The sequence below is a fragment of the Podarcis cretensis genome, assembly GCF_951804945.1.
Source record: "Podarcis cretensis genome assembly, chromosome: 6".
NCBI classification, from domain to species: Eukaryota; Metazoa; Chordata; class Lepidosauria; order Squamata; family Lacertidae; genus Podarcis; species Podarcis cretensis.
In genome coordinates, this window is record NC_137175.1 from 90,158,092 (window position 1) to 90,180,158 (window position 22,067).

The window sequence follows — 22,067 nt, forward strand, 5'->3', positions numbered from 1 at the left end:
TCTGTGCACATTTGCAAAGCAAACGCGATAGCCATTTGTCTTAAGGGCAGAATTATTTTACACCTGAGTTACTTCATATTGTGTTGGCAACTATCCCACCTTCCTACTGCCAAGTTTGCCTCTGTATATGCAACACATTTCCCTACCACAAAGTAAAAGTTTACAGTAATTCTGTGGTGGAGAAAAATCACAGTGGGCTGTATTTACAAAATACATCTTGGCAACGGTTCGGTGCAGACATAACACTGGTTGCCTTTAAACCATGCTTTGCAATTCTGGAACCAAGCTCCCTTCCATTCCTTCCTTCCATCTTCATTGCAAATGCTCTCTTGTTCTCTTTATCTGTCTTAACCATGGCCCAACATTATATGCGCATCAATGCTAAACCAAGGTTAATGTCAGCCAGGGCTGCCCTTGTAACCAGAGAATGAAACAGCCTTGGGAGACTTTGTCAAGAGGAAACTGTGCCAGCATTAACCTTGATTACTAACAGCGACAAACCTAGACAGCATCTTAAAAAGCAGAGACATCACCTTGCCAACAAAGGTCTGTATAGTTAAAGCCATGGTTTTCCCAGTAGTGATGTATGGAAGTGAGAGCTGGACCATAAAGAAGGCTGATCGCCAAAGAATTTATGCTTTTGAATTATGGTGCTGGAGGTGACTCTTGAGAGTCCCATGGACTGCAAGAAGATCAAACCTATCCATTCTCAAGGAAATCAGCCCTGAGTGCTCACTGGAAGGACAGATCCTGAAGCTGAGGCTCCAATACTTTGGCCACCTCATGAGAAGAGAAGACTCCCTGGAAAAGACCCTGATGTTGGGAAAGATTGAGAGCATAAGGAGAAGGGGACGACAGAGGACAAGATGGTGGGACAGTGTTCTCGAAGCTACCAGCCTGAGTTTGACCAAACTGTGGGAGGCAGTGGAAGACAGGAGTGCCTGGCGTGCTCTGGTCCATGGGTCACGAAGAGTCGGACACAACTAAATGACTAAACAACAACAACTAACAGCAAACATGCAACATAAAACCTGCAGTGCTGCCAGGCCTCCCCATTTGACCCGTGAGTCCATTTTGCCAACCCTTCCCTCGTGTGATATCATCCAATACCAATCCCAGTTACCGCAGCACATTTGGGACCCTTTTGTGCAAAGCTGAACTTTCCATGGCTTTGTACAGCACAGTTATGCAAGCCATGGCTTAAGAATCACTCCCTGGCTTAACTAAGGAATCTTATGCCATAAAATGTTGAATCGCATTCGAATTTGGCACAGTCTAGGAAGCAGCGAGAAGTTGCTGTTTCTAAGGACGCTGCTAATGACCTGAAATGCCTTCGGCTTGCAGCATTCAAAAGCCGTGTTCCTGCTCCCAGTTCCCTCTTCATCTGCCAGCTCCAATCTCAGTAACAGTGCAAAAGGAAAGATGAACCCCTCTTTCATACAAAAGGGGAAACTTAAGTCTTTGGTCTTTGATCATAGTGTTGGTTTGTCTAGAACTTGTGTGTTTGTGTATGGAATAGATGGTTGGAGGCCATGTATATTCTTCATTGAGTTTAGGTTTTTTGCCCTGCCCCTATTGGAATATGACCTCTGAAAGGTTGGCCACGTTTGAAGCTGCCCCTCAGACTGAAAGCAATTGCCTGCCCCTATATTAAATGATATTAAATTATCAAGTTAAACAATGAAGGGAGGAGATCATTCAAGATAAGAAGAAGAAGAAGAAGAAGAAGAGGAGGAGGAGGAGGAGGAGGAGGAGGAGGAGTTTGGATTTGATATCCCGCTTTATCACTACCAGAAGGAATCTCAAAGCAGCTAACACTCTCCTTTCCCTTCCTCCCCCACAACAAACACTCTGTGAGGTGAGTGGGGCTGAGAGACTTCAGAGAAGTGTGACTAGCCCAAGGTCACCCAGCAGCTGCATCTGGAGGAGCAGAGACGCGAACCTGGTTCACCAGATTATGAGTCCACCGCTCTTAACCACTACACCACACTGGAGAGGAGGGATAGCTCAGTCAACACAGCAGGAGACTCTTAATCTAAAGGTTGTGGGTTCAAGCCCCACGCTGGGCAAAAAGATTCCTGGACTTGATGACCTTCATGGTCCTTCAAGCTCTACAATTCTAGGAGTGTGAATTCCTGAATCTTCTTCCACATTTGCAAACCATGGTATGCAAGAGTCAGTATTTTGCCTGCAATTGACCATTATGACCGGCATAGAAGAAATATAAAGCACAATCCTTTCTTGCTTGTTTCCTTCACACTTTGAATCTAACCTATCGATGGCCCTTTAGAACAGAGTGACTGATATCTGTCTGTCTGTTAGTTTTGGGCATATTGTTCGGGAACAAATGGCCCAAGGGAGAAATCATTCCCACTCAACACTTTGCTTAGTCTCCTTTATAAATTCACAGTGGACCCTATTAATCTGACTCCACCTTCTAACTAGTGGTGAAAGCAACATGGAACACAAGAATTGTCTCCTTATCTTTTGTTCCTAGTAGCCAATTCCTCCTTCGAGCTGTTCTGCCCCATGCCCCAATCAAGCTGGCACGTGGGTGTGTTCACACATGTGAGAGAAGAGACATTTGAGATTAGCAAGGTCTCCTCATTAAAAAATAAATTAAAAACCAAGCTCACGGAAGATCCTGCAGCTCTGCTGCACATAATGTAAGGGTCAAAAGTGGACATAACAGGAGGCTGCCTGTGTTCACCTGTTCAATGGATAAATTGGAAGGTTGGAAGGGACGGCAGCTGAACAGAGAAAGACCTCAACTTCCCAAATTGACTTACTTCATTCACTTTCCCCCCTGGCTTGGCTCACTTCCATATATAAACAGGGCAGACACAGAGATAGGAATGTGGCTGTTCACATCACATCTAATCTGGCCCCAACAAATGGCCAAGTCGCCTGTAATTAAGATAAACCTTGCCCTTACCTGTTACTTCACAGGTCAGCATGAGGCTCTGCCTCTCTTTCACTTTCACATCTTCCAGGTTCTTTTCTCCCACAATGCCCGGAGGAACTTTTACATGGTTAAAAACAAACCGAGAAAGGCATATGCATGAGGACATCTAGTTAGCTCACATTAGAAACCATAAATGCTGCTCCATTGTCAGCAACCATATTCTCAAAACATAGAATCATAGAATCATGGAATCATAGAGTTGGAAGAGACCACAAGGGCCATCGAGTCCAACCTCCTGCCAAGCAGGAAACACCATCAGAGCACTCCTGACATATGGTTGTCAAGCCTCTGCTTAAAGACCTCCAAAGAAGGAGACTCCACCACACTCCTTGGCAGCAAATTCCACTGTCGAACAGCTCTTACTGTCAGGAAGTTCTTCCTAATGTTTAGGTGGAATCTTCTTTCTTGTAGTTTGGAACCATTGCTCCGTGTCCGCTTCTCTGGAGCAGCAGAAAACAACCTTTCAAGGTGAAAATTGTTGCACCTTGTCAAGCATATGGTGAAACCTTAAATACACTCATTTACGTTGGGTTTTTTCCTGAGACTTTCAAGGGAAATAAAGAGAGCTGCCATTATTTGTGATATGTGCATTCATCCTATTATCTTCTCAGGTCATTTGGATGTGATAAAAGTCACAAGGCTCATCCACCCCTTCCTCCCAGGAAAACCCGATTTTTGACACTGAATCAGAGCAAATATCAGGTTTTCTGCAGATTGATATTTGTAATTATTATTATTATTATTATTATTATTATTATTATTATTATTATTATTATTATATTTATTTATTTATTTCTACCCCACCCATCTGACTGGGTTTCCCCAGCCACTCTGGGCGGATTCCAACAAAAGATTAAAAATACATTAAAACATCAGTCATTAAAAACTTCCCTAAACAGGGCTGCCTTCAGATGTCTTCTAAAAGTCAGATAGTGGTTTGTTTCCTTGACATCTGATGGGAGGGCATTCCACAGGGTGGGCGCCACTACCAAGAAGGCCCTCTGGAACTATTCATGAATATGAGGAGCGAAAACCCAAAAGTTATTTAACCCTCCTGACAGCTGTTGCATACTCACCTAAAACAGAGAGTTCATAGTTCTTTCTCTCCTCTCCTGCAACGTTAGTCACTACACAGGTGTAGCGACCGGCATCCTTCATATTCACCTGCATCAAGCGCAACATCCTGCCACCTGAAGATGAGTTATATATTCGCATATTAAATACAGTGGTGCCCAGCAAGACGAACGCCTCGCAAGAGGGAAAACCCGCTAGACGAAAGGGTTTTCCGTTTTGGAGGCGCTTCGCAAAATGAATTTCCCTATGGGCTTGCTTCGCAAGTCGAAAAGGTCTTGCGAGTTCCTGCGGGGTTTTTTTTCCTCCCCCCCTTTTTTTAAGCCGCTAAGCCACTTATCCGCTAAGCTGATAAGCCGCTAAAAGCCGCTAAGCCGCTAATAGCGCTAATCCACTAAGCCGTCAATGGTCTTGCTTCGCAAGACGAAAAACTGCTAGACGAAGAGAATCGCGGAATGGATTCTTTTCGTCTTGCGAGGCACCACAGTATAGGCTGACAATATATAGTGGCGATATTGGTCCCAGGACACTATCATAAGAATTTTAAGGCCTCAAATATGGAATATTCATAAATGCACACATATCTAAATATATCAACCAAGTGTCTGAAATAGTGCGAGAGAGCATTCCTAAAGCCATTTTGTCACTCCCAATGACCTCAAATATTCCTCTGCAGAAAGGGAGGCAAATGGGAAAAAGCCTTCCCATTGTCTTTTTGCTTACAAATCCTGCCTTAAGGACATATTTGTGTACGAATAGGGTGAGCCTATGAGCTGGATTCAGCAACTAAAGTATTAACCATCACTAAAGAATGGCCAGGCTGCCCAGGTAATGCAATCAGTGACCATTATCAGGTATCCTGGTAGACAGGATTTCTGCTGTAGACCGCCTCCTTCTGTGATGTATGAATGATGTTTTGGGGAGTGGTCCTGGGCTACAGGGTGGGCAATTTCAAAAGTCTATATAAGGGCTTGTTCAGGGTTCTCCTCCCTCCTGTGTGTATTGAGTGGGGACCCTGTTGCAACAGTTCCTTTAATAAAGATCAGGCTTACTAGCCGCTTTGCTTCTCAATATTCTCTAGTTGGCCTGTTGTTTCTTCCTACTGATAGGGAACCCACTTAAGGACTCTATACAGGCTCCTGGATACCCCATGAAGAAAAGAGGAGCAGTTTTTCTTACACAATACCTTAACATTTCTGCGAATTAAAATGCGAACAGAATGGATTTCTCCCTCAATCACACTTCCTCCTTGTGCCTCCATGAGTTGCTGAGAAAGAGGTAAGTTCTGAATATTGAGGATTCTCCTGCTGCCTTATTAAAAAAGGTAAAGGACCCCTGACAGTCAAGTCCAGTCGTGAACAACTCTGGGGTTGTGGCGCTCATCTCGCTTTACTGGCCGAGGGAGCCGAAATTTGTCCGCAGACAGTTTTTCCGGGTCTTGTGGCCAGCATGGCTAAGCCACTTCTGGTGAAACCAGAGCAGTGCACAGAAATGCTGTTTACCTTCCCCACCGGAGTGGTACCTATTTATCTACTTGCACTTTGACGTGCTTTCGAACTGCTAGGTTGGCAGGAGCTGGGACCAAGCAACAGGAGCTCACCCCGTCGCGGGGATTTGAACCGCCAACCTTCCGATCGGCAAGCCCAAGAGGCTCAGTGGTTTAGACCACAGCACCACCTGTGTCCCTGCTGCCTCATTATCCTACCTCTAATCAGACAGGGTATAATCCAGGAAAAGTATTGCTATGTATTACTGCTGGTGTTGTAAACTAGCTCATATTTTGTTTATTCTTTCCACAGGCTTCTAGTTAATTTGACCCTAACTCTGCTGCACAAGGTGCTCATTTTATCTTTTTTTTAAAAAAGTAACTTCTTCCACTTCAATAACCCCTGCTTACCTGACAGGATTCTTACAGAGCTACTCAAAGAGACAGGCTGCCAGTACTTCAGCCATGTTATTGATGGGTGGGGAATTCCCGAAGCTTCACAAATCAGCGTGACAGGATTTTTCTCGACTACGCTGATGTTTTCAGGCACAGTCAGGTCACCTGCAATGCTTGGAGGGACTGCAAAAAAAGCACACACACAAAAAAAACCCCAGAATCAAGGCACATAAGAAAACATAATTCAATAATGGACAGCCAAAGCCGTCTGCGCCATAAAATTACCCACAAATGAAGAATAGGTTAACAGAATGCTTTCGGCAGCTAGTGCTTAGAAATGTCGTCAGTGGGGCAATATGCTCATAATGTGCCTGCCCCATAGCTGGGGACTTGGATGAGCTCACAGCAGTTTCCCTTCTTTCTCAAGGAGAGGCAAGGAACTTTCTTGTCTCTCTTGACACAAGGATAGCTGGAAGGGGGACGGGGAGAAACATGCCTTCCTTGTATGAGAACACAACACACATCTCTTAGTGGGAAAATACACACACCCCCTTTGAAAGAGACCCAGAAGTGAGGGGAAAGGAAGCACAAATCACCCAGCTCATTTCCTCTCAACACAATTTCCTTGTAACATTGGAAAGAGAGCAACATGGACCTCCCGTTTTATGGCTAAGGAAGAGAGAATGTGAGGAGCTCATACTTTTAGCAGGGGTCCAGTATGAGGAGCACTTGGGGAAAATCTTCAAGATCGGGAAATTATCACTTCATTTACAGTACAGTGAAACCTCGGTTTTCGAACGTAATCCATTCCAGAAGACCGTTTGACTTCCGAAACATTCGAAAACTGAGACACAAAGGGCTGTCAACAAATTAAATTGAGAAAATTGAAAAACATGCAGCGGAAGCCGTTCGACTTCCAAGGCATGTTCCAAAATGGAAGCATTTATTTCCAGGTTTTCGGCATTCGGGTTCTGAAACGTTCATCAACGGAGAGGTTTGAGAACCAAGGTTCCACTGTACAACGTTGGGCCAGCACTGTAAAACAGAGTGGAATTGTTGATTTGGCCCCAAACATGCATCTCTTCTGTTGCACACATTTCCCTTGCTCACCGTGAATGCTTAAGTCATATTTCTTGTCAGTCAGTCCTGCCACATTCACAGCAATGCACACATAGCGGCCAGTGTCTGACACCTGAGAGTTTTTAAGCCACAGACGATGTCCTTCGTTCAGTATTTCCACTCCTCTCCCACTGACCAATGGACGGCCATCCTTCATCCAGGTGACAGCTGGCACCGGAATACCTTCTGCCTTGCATTCTAATGAAATATCATTCCCTCGAGTCACAGTTACATCCGACTGCTGGCTTTCGCTGCCCAATATAGTTGGACGAACTATTTGGAGAAACAAAACAACATTCCAGACTTAGCACAAAGAGTTCAGCTTCCGAGAACAAAACTAAATGCGACGCAGAAAATCTGTGACTGTAACCACCCAATGTCTTGTTTTCTTTTGCAGAATGCAGAGAGGGCACGGGGGTGGAATTCCTGTGTAGGGGCATTGCATAGGAAAAGGAAGAGCTTAAGCCTTTACCCCATGCCAATCCTACCCTCCAGGCTACTATTAACTGCAAGATGTGCTCACATGTACTCATATTGTGCCTCCACCCCATGCAGCGGTGGGTACAGGATGAGATTGTAAGCTGGGGTGGTAGTGCTCCCTGGGAGAGAGAGAATCGGAGGGTCAGGACACTGTGGAGGTCAGAACTAATTCAAATGCATAGGTGGAGCCAATGCACCTGCCAAATTAATTGCACAAGGTAGATCTCTTCATTGCCTTGCCCCTCCCAGTAAAAGGTAAAAGGCAAAGGACCCCTGGATGGTTAAGTCCAGTCAAAGGCGACTATGGGGTTGCGGCGCTCATCTTGCTTTCAGGCCGAGGGAGCCGCCGTTTGTCTGCAGACAGCTTTCCAGGTCATGTGGCCAGCAGGACTAAACCGCTTCTGGCGCAAGGGAAACCAGAGCGCGTGGAAAAGCCGTTTACCTTTCCGCCGCAGCAGTACCTACTGATCTACTTGCACTGGCGTGCTTTCAAACTGCTAGGTTGGCAGGAGCTGGGACAGAGCAGCGGGAGCTCACTCCGTCATGGGGATTCAAACCACTGACCTTCTGATCAGCAAGCCCAAGAGGCTCAGTGGTTTAGACCACAGTGCCACCCGCACTGTGTCCCAGTAAGCAGTAGTGACTCTGGTGCTTGGAGGTCAGGTCAGTGCCACCCCCACAACCCCCTCTCCACTACTGGTCCCACAGCTAATCACAGCTCAGAACCAATCATAGCTGCAGTACTGGAGCAAAGAGTAAAAAATCTCCCCCTGCAAGCCCAAACCAAACCCCCTCTACTGCCGTTTTCAGCAAGAGACGAAAGACGGTGGGAGATCCAATCATGGAACTCCCACAGTATGTTTAGCTTGGCCCCAAAGTTTTGGCAAAACCACCATGGCTTCTTATTAATCTAATGTGGATAAGGTAAACGGATATTTACAAGTGGAGACTCCAGAGACCACTTTGTGGTCTTGCTGCAGAACAGAGGGTTGAACTAGATAATCGCCTGTTCCATTCTTGTTCTCTGATTGCAAGCCCTGCTTTACTCATCAACGGTAATCGTTTCCAAACCAATGAACGGCCACAAGCAATTTGACATGTTGACCTACCATATACCACCAAGTTATACTCCTTCTTTGCTATTCCAGCAACATTTGAAGCCATACACGCATAGGAAGCGGCATCTGATTTCTCAGCAATGGAAATTTGCAACTGCCTTCCTCCAGATAACACTCTGACCCTACCTGTAGGGTCAGCCAGCAGTGGAGAACCTACAAGAGAAACATTATTTCAGATAAAAATACGGAGCATAGGATGAGGCACATGGTTCAGGATTCTTTGACATGGATTTTATTCCAGTCATATTTCCTGCTGGGCTAGATCAGCTATACTCCAACACGGTCACAAATGTTGAACCCGACTCCCAGATAGCCAATGAGTGCTGGGCACAGGTGTCACTCAACAGGCATTCTGCCTAAGTCAGTGATGGCTAAACTTCGCCCTCCAGCTGCTTTGGGACTACAATTCCCATCATCCCTGACCACTGGTCCTGTTAGCTAGGGATGATGGGAGTTGTAGTTGTAGACAGCTGGAGGGCCAAGTCTGGCCATCCCTGGGCTAAGTAGTATCATTCACCTCCATTTCACTGTGGATTTAGGTCTACAGTCTTGAAATTTTGCCTCCATAAAAACTGGTCCTCATGGTCAGAGGTCAAGTAGGAAGAATGACGGGTTAGAAGTCAGCAGCGTTGTACTGTATCAAGCTTGCCTCCTGTCCTACTAGGACTGGAGGAGGAAAGCGGTCAAAGGAAGAAAGAGAAAAGTTAAGGGCAGGATCCATTACATTAATGGGTCCAAGGATTCCATGCCTCAGCCTAACTCAGCTTAAACAAAGAAAGAACAATTTGATTTGAAAGCACCTTTAACAGAAGCAAATGAGGCTTTAGAAGCAAATGTTCAAATCTGTATCAACTGCTGCTGGCTATACTGACCGTACTCATCACATTCACCCCACGCACTTAAAACACATTTAAAGAGCATGGCTTCCCTCAAAGAATCCTGTTTGCCTCTTACAGAGCTACGATTTACCACACCCTCAAAAAGCTGCAGTTCCCCTTGACTATTTGGGGGAGCCACATGCTTTCAATGTATGGGGTGGGTGTGACCATGCACACTTAGGGGGCTAGGTGAAGAGGGGAGGGTTGCGGGGAAAGCTTTGCAAACCAATGAGATAAAGAGAAGTTGAAGGGAGCAGCTAGCTCCTAAGGAAAGCCCTCACCCATAGCGGTTGCTTACCATTCTTTCTCCAGCTGAGGGCCGGGGGTGGAATTCCACTGGACTCGCATATCATACTGATGAGGTTTCCTTCAATTACTGTCAGACGAGTAAGTGTGTCTGAACTATAAATACTGGCTGGCACTAAAGTGGGGAAATGTCAGAAATAGCTGGTGATCTGTAACTTATAAAATTATCAAGTAATAAAAGGCACCTAACACTGGGCCACTGTAAGAACCAACAGCAGAAGCAAAGTCAGACCCACACAGACCCTTCTTTCAAGTACTGAATTCCTCATGGGCTAAACGGGGTGAGCAGGACACACAATCGAATACCTTCCTTTTTATTATTAATTTTTTATTAAGAAATTTTCTTTTACAAATTTGTTCGAATACAACCATATTTCCCAATTTACAAATTTTTTGACTTCCACCAGCTCCCCCCACAATCCTCATATTTTAATATTTATTCCACATTTCCTTTATAATATATTGCCAATTTATAATATCTTTACATCTCTTTTTCTCTTTACAATACCCTTTCTCATCACAAAGCCTCTTTAAACAACCAAATACCTTCCATTTGTTCAAACTATTCCTGAGAGCGTACAAAACAGGAACGAAACATTTCTGTTTGAAGCTCTTCAACTCTTTCGGTGTTTGAAATAGTAAAGAGAATTAAAAGCTTCAGTGCTGGCAGCAGTTAAAGCCTTCCTTGCATTGCACCAATTTCTACCTCTTATTTCAGTCTCTCGTACTTCAAACCAGTACTGTAATACCAGAAGCAAAGCCTTAAACCCAACCTGCTGAATTCTGCCAGCTTTTGTAAAGGGAGATAGCTCTGGGGAAATAGGCCAATACTAAATCAGACGCACAAATTTCCTGGATTTGCAACACCAAAAGGCTGTCCAACGTTGCTTCTGGATCCTGCGTCCAAGCAAAGAATATGTTTCTAAACCATCACTTACAGATGGTTTTCACAGGCAGATCTATGGTTTCCATGAAAAGTAGGAAGTGTGATCATTTTGAAGGAAGAGGATTTAGCTTGTAAGAACATCTAGATAAAGGGTGTAGCTAACTTGGTGCCCTCTCAGCGATGCTGGACAATAATAATAATAGAATATAAAAAACACAATAAAACAACAAACATTAAAATATTCCCAAAACAGGGCTGCCTTCAGATGTCTTCTAAAAGTCAGATAGTTGTTTATTTCCTTGACATCTGATGGGTGCCACTACCAAGAAGGCCCTCTGCCTGGTTCCCTGTAACCTCACAGTGAACCACCAGAAAGCCCTCGGAGCTGGACCTCAGCATCCGGGCAGAACGATGGGGGTGGAGACGCTCCTTCAGGTATAGTGGGCCGAGGCCGTTTAGGGCTTTAAAGGTCAGCACCAAATCTTTGAATTGTGTTTGGAAACGTACTGGGAGCCAATGTAGGTCTTTCAGGACTGGTGTTATATGGTCTTGGTGGCCACTCGTTGTCACCAGTCTAGCTGCTGCATTCTGGATTAATTGTAGTTTCCAGGTCATCTTCAAAGGGAGCCCCACATACAGCGCATTGCAATAATCCAAGCAGGAGATAACTAGAGCATGCACCACTCTGGCAAGACAGTCTACGGGCAGGTAGGATCTCAGCCTGCGTACCAGATGGAGCTGGTAGACAGCTGCCCTGGACACAGAGTTGATAGAGCTTAAGAGTCAGCGCAACTTGTGTAAAGATTTATTTGCATAGCTGCCATGAAAGATGACAAGGGAAAGTTTTTCCTAACCCTATGTTCTGGCACACTGGCAAACCCTAGGCAACTGGGAAATCCAAACTGAAATAAAAAGTGAAACTTGGGATCAACCACTAGATGCCACCACCAGTCCAGTGCGTAATGTTTCAACCTTCAGGCTATCAGAGCTTGCTTTAACTTATTCTCTGGGGCTGCGTAGCATAAATAGGGATGTGAGAAAAAACTGTGAGAGAAATTTGCAATCCATCTTTGGAGAAACAATGCTTCTATTAATATTATGATGCAGTTCTCCAGCCCAAAGAGCATACACAAATGCATTTATTAGGGGAAAGTGCACACAAAAATATGCACACTACACTCAGGGGAGATGCTTTCAAAAATGCATACATCAGGGGAAACTGCATACCAAAAAGCATATATTAGAAGAAATGTGCACAATAATGTGTATAAATCTTTGCACACTCTTTTTTTAAAACAAACAAACAAACCAGGAACTGATGCAGAAATTCAGCAAAAACTAGAATAATGAAAAACAAACCAATGTTTTCAGATCCATTCTGCTCTAGTTACTAGGTAATGGATCCTTGGCGAAATTACCCATAGCCATCCTAGTATCAGGGGCTTGAAAATGAATTTCTCACACTTCCTCACTTTTTTTGTCCTGTGTCCAAGAGGTCTCAAAATGAGCTTGTTTTAAAATAACATAATAAGATTCCCAGGACTGTAAACTACAGATGCAAGAGTGAATATCAGAAAAGCAAATCTTCTGAACTGCAGCACAATTGTGGTCATGCAGATTTCTCAAACCCCTTTCCTAATACAGTCATACGTCGGAGGTCAAACAGAATCTTTTCCGGAAGTCCGTTTGACTTCCAAAACGTTTGACTTCCAAAGCACGGCTTTGGATTGACTGCAAGAAGCTCCTGCAGCCAACTGGAAGCTGCGGAAGCCCGGTTGGGCGTTCGGCTTCTGGAACACTCACTTCCGGTTTTCAATCATTTGGGAGCCAGAATGTTCAACTCCCAAGGCATTCGGGAGCCAAGGTACGACTGTATTCACCTAAGCTTTTCAGGTACACCCATTTCATTCACTAATAGAGTTTCGTTCTTTATGAAAGTGATTGCAAAAGCTGCATATCTTACCCCATACATTGACGTTGTAGTTCTTTTCCGTTTTTCCAGCCACATTTGTGGCTTCACAAGTGTAACGTCCAGTATCCTGAGTTTGCACTTCTTTAATCTAGCAATTTTTTTTAAAAAAAGCACACACACAAAACATTCCAGCAATCAGTTACGAATGCATCACAATGTAATAATAATAAATAATAATAATTTTATTTATACCCTGCCCACTCTGGGCTGCTTCCAACAAAATATTAAAATACAATAGTCCACCAAACATTAAAAGCTTCCCTAAATATAGGGACGCAGGTGGCGCTGTGGGTTAAAGCCTCAGCGCCTAGGGCTTGCCGATCAAAAGGTCGGCAGTTCGAATCCCTGCGGCGGGGTGCGCTCCCGCTGTTCGGTCCCAGCGCCTGCCAACCTAGCAGTTCGAAAGCACCTCCGGGTGCAAGTAGATAAATAGGGACCGCTTACCAGCAGGAAGGTAAACGGCCAGAGCAGCGATGTCACGCTGGCCACGTGAACCGGAAGTGTCTCCGGACAGCGCTGGCCCCTGGCCTCTTAAGTGAGATGGGCGCACAACCCCAGAGTCTGTCAAGACTGGCCCGTACGGGCAGGGGTACCTTTACCTTTACCTTTAAACATAGTATAACCTCACTTGCAAATTTACTCACGGGTTTTATAGATTATTGGTCAACTACTGAGTGGGAAGACTGATTGAAAAGCGTTGTTTTCCTACCTCAGTAGATAAAAAGTATTCTCTCTCTACCCTTACATTACAGTAAGAGCTGGTGATGGTTCATCAGCTGGAAATAAATTCTCCTGATTATACTTGCCACCAGGTTTTGCCTGAATCAAACCTAGAAGCTGACACAGTTTAACAGCTAGGAGACTAAGCCAGGGCCGGCTCAGGATATTTTGCTGCCTGAGGCAATGGACAAGATGGCGTCCTCTTCCAAGGCACACGCAGAAGCCAATTTGACTGGTAGTTGAACTGTACACCAATACTGGTGAAAGTATCTTCCATTTGAGGGCACCAGACTAGTGCCAGGGGTACAGGTCAGGCCACAGGGCACTTACAGCTCTGTCCCCTCCCTGCACCTCAGCATCTGCCACCTGAGGCAACAGCATCACCCTGCCCCATCATAGGGCCAGTGCTAGACTAAGCTATGAACCATGAAGTTCCTGGTTTAAATCTCCCCTCTATCATAAACCCACTAACTTTAGGCTACTTAGTCTCAGCCCCCAACTTACACAGGACAATAATACTAAGCTTACCTAACACGGCTGTTGTTAAGATTATAACAAGCTGTTATCCCCAATATATAAAAAGGGTGATAAGAAAAACCCTGCCAATTGTAGACGCATTAGTTTGTTAGATGTAGCCTCTAAACTACAGTGGTGCCTCGCAAGACGAAAAGAATCCGTTCCGTGAATCTCTTCATCTAGCGGTTTTTTTGTCTTGCGAAGCAACCCTATTAGTGGCTTAGCGGATTAGCGCTATTAGCGGCTTAGCGGCTATTAGCGGCTTAGCGGCTATTAGCGGCTTAGCGGCTTAGAAAAAGGGGGGGAAAGCGGGAAAAAATCGCAAGACTCGCAAGACGTTTTCGTCTTGCAAAGCGAGCCCATAGGGAAATTCGTCTTGCGAAGCGCCTCAAAAACGGAAAACCCTTTCGTCTAGCGGGTTTTTCGTCTTGCGAGGCATTCGTCTTGCGGGGCACCACTGTATATAAAAAGGGTGATAAGAAAAACCCTGCCAATTATAGACCCATTAGTTTGTTAGATGTAGCCTCTAAACTATATTTCAGGCTCCTTCTTGGGAGACTGGAAGAATGAGCAGATACAAATAAGGTGATATCTGAAGTCCAGGCAGGCTTCCAAAGAGGGAAATCCACATTGGACCAGTGCTTTGTGATGAACTTTCTGCTACGTAAATACATCCATAATTTGAAGCAAAAATTATATGTCGCTTTTATCAATCTAAAGTCAGCTTTCGATACAGTCCCAAGACATGCATGGTGGCAAAAATTGGAAGAGACAAATATAGACCTCTGGCTATTATTTCTCATCAAAACATTATATACTGACACATCAATTCAAGTAAAGGTGGATCTGACTGGCCATCTTACCACTAGAATTAAGACCATTACTGGAGTCAAACAGGGATGCATTTTGGCACCCTACCTGTTTAATTTTTATATTAATGACATGGTTAAACAAGCTGTTATATGTGAAGTGCAAAAGTGCACTGAGGTACAGGAGTGTTAAACTAAGCTCCCCAGCAGCCGGTCTCCAGCACTTTACCTCCTCTACCAAGTTACCTCCTGCTCTGGTCTTCACGTAAACTGGGTACATTAAGCCCTGGATCAAGGGAACCCTGTCGTCTACCTTGTAATCAAACAGCAGGCCTTATAAATCCTTTGTGCCAAAGTGCACTCCCCACTCTGAGCAACCCATAAGGTAGCCACGCAGACTCTTTTATTTGCCTTCCATTTATGCTTGATTTTGAACCTGGCCAACATCCTGCCTTCAGTCGTGTGATTTGCCCGTGGCCATTTTGATCCTCGTTTGCTTGTGCCAAAACGAGGGCCACCCCCTCGTCTTAGAACTTGGCCTGACATTATTTGAGCAAAATCAGAAGCATATTTCGAGAGTTCAGCTCCAGCTAAAACATCACCACCACCACCACTTATTATTTGTAGAAGCATCTGAAATGCGCTAGGCACTGTACCAAATAATTTACAAAGCACAAGTCCCTGGGCCTGCAGGCACACAATTTAAAAAGAGAGAGATGAAACAAAAAGACAGGGAAGATGGAAGCGGGGGGGGGGGGGATTTTCTGCGCCGGCTGGCAAAGGAAGTAAAAGAAGGGGGAAAGAGTTAAAATAATACAATAAACAGAGCTGATCCAATGCATTCTGCTGTTTACAGAAGACCAGTCAAGTTATTTCAGCATCTGAGGCAGGAAATCCTACAGTGCTTCTCCCACTGTAAAATTACAACCACAATAAATTAAGCAAACCATTTTCAGCCTTTTCAGGGCACCCACAATCAGCTGCCCTGTGCTGCCACCTCGCTCTCCCTAATGGTAGGGCCAGCTCTGACAACAACAGTCTAGGAGCAGGAAAGGATTTATTGAAAAATAAAATATTCCATCAAAGAGAAATATGAGAGATGAAATATGAGGTTTTAAAAATTTATTAAAGTGAGACTAAGATGTGAGCAGCCAAATATTTAGAGGGGGACAGTACCACGCAGAAGGGATCACAAAGAGGGAATGCAAATGAGAAGCAGCCCAAGAGTGGAGATTTAATAAGAAGATTAGTGTTTGAGGAATGGAGGAAATGAGGGGAAGGGGGAGAGGGCATAAGAAAGACAGGCAAGAGTGGCCAAGACCATGGAGAAATTTAAAGATTTAAAAGAAGATTAAACTTGATATGAAACAATAAGGGAAACCAGTGAAGGGAAACGTATACTGTACGTGGACATAGGTGGAAAAATATTGAGGGAAGCAACATTGTTCAGTAAGACTAGACTTGTTCTTCAAGAGGGATTCAAGCATCTATAAGTTGTCAGTGAATCTTGACCTTGAGCAAAATTCAGTGCAAGCTCAGAATCTCCTAATGAGGCTAAACCTCTGCAGTAATTCTACAGGAAGTCAACTAATTCAGTAAGTTGGCAAAATTCCACAGGCGGTTTTTGCCTGTCTCGCTTCTCCCCAATAGTCACAGGACCTAGGGTGCCAGTTCCCTGAGAAAGTTCCGCTATATCAGCACTAGAGTGACAGAGTTCCTTAATCCATTTTAATTGCACAAACCTAAATTTCCTGGTGTGGGCTTGAAATCCCCCCTGCACCCAGTCTGGAGGTAAAGGTACCCCTGACCATTAGGTCCAGTCGTGACTGACTCTGGGGTTGCAGCGCTCATCTCACTTTACTGGCCGAGGGAGCCAGCATACAGCTTCCGGATCATGTGGCCAGCATGACTAAGCCGCTTCTGGCAAACCAGAGCAGCACACGGAAACGCCGTTTACCTTCCTGCCGGAGCGGTACCTGTTTATCTACTTGCACTTTGACGTGCTTTCAAACTGCTAGGTTGGCAGGAGCAGGGACCGAGCAACGGGAGCTCACCCCATCGTGGGGATTCAAACCGCCGACCTTCTGATTGGCAAGTCCTAGTCCCTGTGGTTTAACCCACAGCACCACCCACGTCCCGTCAGTCTGGAGGTACCTTTACTCTATTTATACATTAGCTGCTTAAAACGTAGCAAGATCATTTTTCTGCACCATGTTCCAATTGCCATACATACCAGAGAAGAGGCAAGGATGTCTTCACCCAACAAGCACTGCCTGATTTGTTTTCCCACGACCCAAACCCCACCCCCTAAATGCCTATTCAACGAATCTATCATTTGCGCCCATGTTGTCAACTGCACATGTGCAACAGAGGTTTCTAGTGTACACACCCCAGCTCAGCTGCAGCTTTCATTTTCATATTGGACATGTTGTCAACTGCACATGTGCAACAGAGGTTTCTAGTGTACACACCCCAGCTCAGCTGCAGCTTTCATTTTCAACTTGCACGGGAACTGGTTTGAGGGAAAGCAGCAGTCTTTCTCAAGAAACTGCAGGATACTTATAGATTGTGTCTAGCTTCACATGTGCTCAGCTTCAAGCGCAAATAAAAGGAAATGTGCCCACAGCTTCTGTGTCAAGAATCACAGTGCTAGTTGAGCCTTGTGTATCATTAGCGTCAGGGGTCATAAGGATGAAAGACTTGAGAGGGGGAAAGTTTTATTTTTAACTTACCTTCAAAACACTTCCACCTTCAGTGATGCTGAGACCCAGTTTCTTCAGCAATGGCTGGCCATCCTTCAGCCACTCTAAGGTTGGTGGGGGGATGGCATTGCTCTGGCAGTGGAGCTCCAGATCTTCGCCCATAACCACAGAGACATTCTGTTCCTCTCCCATAATGTTTGGTGGAACTGAAGCATGTTAAGATATAATGTCATCACTTTTTGCTGTAGCAAAGGAAACTAGTCTCTCTCCCCAAACAGTGAGCTGGTGTCCCTAGTCATGGAACCAAAGGATAGGCAAGAACCAGGGTTGGATTTAGGTTTGATGAGGCCCTAAGCTACTGAAGGTAATGGGGCCCTTTATATGTCCAGCTGTCCTTTGTCAACAACAAATTGTCGCTGTTCTTTGTGTTGAATATATGCTAATTTATAGACCTAATAGGTATCTAAAGCCATTTAGAAACACTGTTGTTGTATATACATTTTATTTTATTTGTTTTTTATCTTATATTTTGGAAGTGTACATCCAGTTGTTTTTTCCTTTAAATTTTTTTGGGGGCCCCAAGAGAGTGGGCCCCTAAGTTACAGCTTGTTTAGCTTATACCTAAATCTGGCGCAGGTGGCGCTGTGGGTTAAAGCCTCAGCGCCTAGGGCTTGCCGATCGAAAGGTCGGCGGTTCGAATCCCTGAGGCGGGGTGCGCTCCCGCTGCTCGGTCCCAGCACCTGCCAACCTAGCAGTTCGAAAGCACCTCCGGGTGCAAGTAGATAAATAGGGACCGCTTACCAGCGGGAAGGTAAACGGCGTTTCCGTGTGCGGCTCTGGCTCTGGCTCTGGCCAGAGCAGCGATGTCACGCTGGCCACGTGACCTGGAAGTGTCTCCGGACAGCGCTGGCCCCTGGCCTCTTAAGTGAGATGGGCGCACAACCCCAGAGTCTGTCAAGACTGGCCCGTACGGGCAGGGGTACCTTTACCTTTACCTTTAAATCTGGCACTGGCTAGAACTCTGAAAGCTTGACTCTCAGTCTCCCATAAAGAACCTCTAAATGTAGCCCATTTTGATTCCCCAGCCCCCCCAAAATTCTCCCAAACACTGGTGTTTCTAATGATTAATCTAAAACAGCTAATATCCAAATTGGCTCATGGAGGTTACACACATGATTTAGAACCCTGATTGTGCTACAATCAGTTACTTTACTTATTATTACTTAATCATGAATTTGACTTTAATGCAAATCTGGATGCTTCTTTCTCCCAACTGAGGGCAAATTTCATTAACCATTTAGTGTGAAGTTATTATTCTTTTGTTAAAGAAAGAAAGTGTCCGTGCCACTCCTAGCTCTCTCTTTTTGAACTATCCTGTAAGTTGGTGGCATCACCCATGAACTGTTCATTGAGAAACATGAGTTTTTGAAATTAACCGTGCGTGTCCTTAACTGTGAGCAAATGGAAGATGGAAATAGGAGACAACAGGACTGGTGTACATTCAAAGCGTGCAGCATTTTCCCAGAGACAAATATTTAGTTAACCAAGAAACAGAAGATTAAAGTAGCTCCATTTTGTAGAATGGTGTAGATCAACAATGCTGTTTCTTTTAAACAGTAATCAAAATTGTTTCGTAAGACCAAGTAGACAAATCCCGCCCATCCCCCAATTTCTTCCTCTGACCTCTCCATCTCGGGCGAAAAATATTTTTGGTCCTCCCTCTCCGCTCCTCACATGAATGGTTGACTAACAAATTGCCACAATATATTTATAAATGTCTGTTCTATGGGCACCACTGTATTTGAATGAAATGCCGCACCCCATAAAAACCCAGGCAACTTCCCCAACAAGCAAAGCACTCCTAGTTTTTGTTTTTTAAAAAATGGGAGTGGCAGAAGGTTTTGGTGGCCACCAAGAGGGGTGTCTGAGGGCACTGTGCCACTGTGCCCATGGGCACCAGAGTGATCATCCCTGTTCTAATTCATCAAGAGATATGTTGTTTCAGTCCCTGGCAGTTCTTCCAATGTTTATGCTTGGGAAAGTGGAGTCCTCACCGTGAACTTTGAGATCAATATCCCTCTGTTTCTCCCCTGCAGCGTTAACCGCAACACACGTGTACCTTCCTGAGTCACTGATCTGTGCGCTTGTCAGTGCCAGGATACGACCTCCAGAAAGAATCTTAAAAAAAGAAAGATAAAATTGTCAAAAAGTGACATGAATCGTGGCATGTAATTGACAAACATAATATCAAGTTGCATCAATCATACAATGCAATTTTCCAATCCTGTTTGGTTTTATCTTTGCAATACTTCCACAGATCTCTACAATATCTGTTCCTGTCTTACTACTCTGCACTTATTAATATCAATTTATTCATTTTTTAGTGACTAACCTAGGGATTTCTCTAAAATGCCAGAAAAGGCTTGATTATTTTCATATTGAATTACAATCCTGACTGCAATTCAAAATCAGGTGTCTTCATGAACATCCCTGGGGAGAGCATTCCACATACGGGGAGCCACTACTGAGAAGGCCCCGTTCTCGTGTTGCCACCTTCCGGGCCTCTTGAGGAGAAGGCATACAAAGAAGGGCCCCAGAAAATGATCTCAGGGTCTGGGTAGGTTCACATGGAAAGAGGCGGTCTTTGAGGTATTGTGGTCCTGAGCCATTCACCTCCCATTGTCTCGGCTGCAATGTGACTTTTCACAGAGCACTCATTTTTGGGGCAGCAAACAAAGGTGCAGAAAAGTGGAGAATGCTACAAACAGACCATGCTAAGCAGTAATCACAGGGTCATTTCCATGGTGGGATTTGGGGAAGCCCCTTGACTGCCACCGAAAAGCTCAGGCAACCAATTTCATTAAATAAACTAGTTTAAATAGTCCTGGAACCCTCGACAGTAGCATCAAAGTACCTGGAGTCCATTTGAGAAACTAGAAACAGGGCTAGCATCTTTCAGCCAGGTCAGAATGGGAACAGGGATCCCACGAGCTTCACATTCCAGTCGAACCGGATTATTAACCACAACAGTTACCATTTCGTTGTTGCCAGAAATGGAGGGTGAAACTGACAAGAGGAGGAGGAAGAAGAAGAATTAAGTGTTCGAAAGCCCCATCTATTTGGATGCGCGTGAGTCTGTCTTTTCTGAATGGGATTAAACTTTGGTGGTTCCTCAGCCTTTTTCCATCTGTCTCCCTGCCCTCTCCCCAAGTTTGGGCTTAGAATGGTATATAAAAGGCACGTCCAAAGTCCGTTTTGGGGACCTAATCTGGCCTTTTAATCAGTCAGTTTAATCCGGCCCCGGGCAGTTTATTTCCTGGGGTAAAATCCTAAAAAAGTTCAAGAACTTCAACCCTTAAAAAAGCTTGTTATGTACTGAGTTGAATAGGATCCAAAATGCAGCAGTCTGATTGGTCCTAGAACAATAGGATCCAAAATGCAGCAGTCTGATTGGTCCTAGAACAATGCAGCAGTATGATTGGTCTGCAGAAGCCACCCAATCCAGCTCCAGATGGAAGTGAATCCACAACCTGATTGGCCTACAGGAGAATTCCGGAATTAGCCAATCACGTGCAGCCCATTGTGTAAATAATGTATATAAAACAAATACTTTGGGGAAACTTTCATTCCTCCTCACCACTATTAGCTGAATAAAGAGCATGAAATCCACTCTAGACTCTGAGTATATTTCAAAGCTCAACAACTTCAATCCTAAGAAAAGGTTAACAACTTTGGTCGGCCGTCATGGCCCTTCACTTCATCAAATCTGGCCCTCTTTGAAAAAAGTTTGGACACCACTGCTATATAATATCCCTGGCGCCAAACATTTCTTGCAATTAATAGTTGGGTGGAGTTAACGGCTGTTGGCTGTATCTTGGGCCACAGCAGCTGAAAAGGAAATGTGCTGCTCCCAAGTCATTATAAATCAATTAATATTAAAAGCAACTGAACACAGTTTCTGTTTAGCTCAGAGGGAGAATCTGACGCTGACAAGCCAGCGCGCAAAATTTCAGTAGTGCATTTGCAAGCCCATCTCTCAAACAACCAATCAAACATATGCAAGAATAGCTGTCTAATGGGGCTTTTTTTAAGAGTGACTTTCCATTAGTGCTTTAGGAGCAAAGAAATAACAATAACAATAATGATATAGCACTAATCCTGCAGAAGTAGCATAGTAGCTGACAACTTCTGAAGGCAGCCCTGTATCAGGAAGCTTTTAATGTATGTCTTACTGTGTTTTTATATATTAAGTTGGAAGCTGCCCAGAGTGGCTGGGGCAGCCCAGTTGAATGGGTGGAGTATAAGTAATAAATTATTGTTGTCATTATTACTGTACAAGCATTACTCGTTTGATTGACAGCTAATCAGTTTGGGGTTTTTTGTATTTTGAAAAAACTTTCTTCCTAGCTTTTGCCGAAAGGAGAAGACATTTTTTGCTCTGGTGGTCTATTGCCTTGCTAAGTGTCTGATGATGTTATTAGGCACATATTTTCTGTGGTCTCGTCCTCTGCTGCTACACTGCTATTGAACTTTAATCCAAGTTTTCATTTTCTGATATTAATATGATTTTCTGATATTAAAAGTGTTCTATGCCAGCCTGATTCATGGGCACTGGAGGACAGGACAGACATGTCTAGTAGTAG

At 44.5% G+C, this 22,067-nt stretch overlaps 1 protein-coding gene across 2 annotated transcripts in view; it reads right to left on the minus strand.

The window, feature by feature from the left end:
* HMCN1 (hemicentin 1) overlaps positions 1–22,067 on the minus strand; it is a 325,809-nt gene that overhangs the window by 113,247 nt on the left and 190,495 nt on the right. For both annotated transcript variants that reach the window (XM_079980967.1, XM_079980966.1), the window contains 10 exons: positions 20,339–20,490; positions 19,479–19,602; positions 17,455–17,630; positions 12,669–12,765; positions 9,812–9,934; positions 8,627–8,788; positions 7,029–7,310; positions 5,934–6,101; positions 4,042–4,155; positions 2,936–3,022 (listed from right to left, as the gene is read on the minus strand). In XM_079980967.1, the coding sequence (XP_079837093.1) occupies positions 2,936–3,022; positions 4,042–4,155; positions 5,934–6,101; positions 7,029–7,310; positions 8,627–8,788; positions 9,812–9,934; positions 12,669–12,765; positions 17,455–17,630; positions 19,479–19,602; positions 20,339–20,490 (1,485 nt within the window). The remainder of the gene's footprint in view (positions 1–2,935; positions 3,023–4,041; positions 4,156–5,933; positions 6,102–7,028; positions 7,311–8,626; positions 8,789–9,811; positions 9,935–12,668; positions 12,766–17,454; positions 17,631–19,478; positions 19,603–20,338; positions 20,491–22,067) is intronic.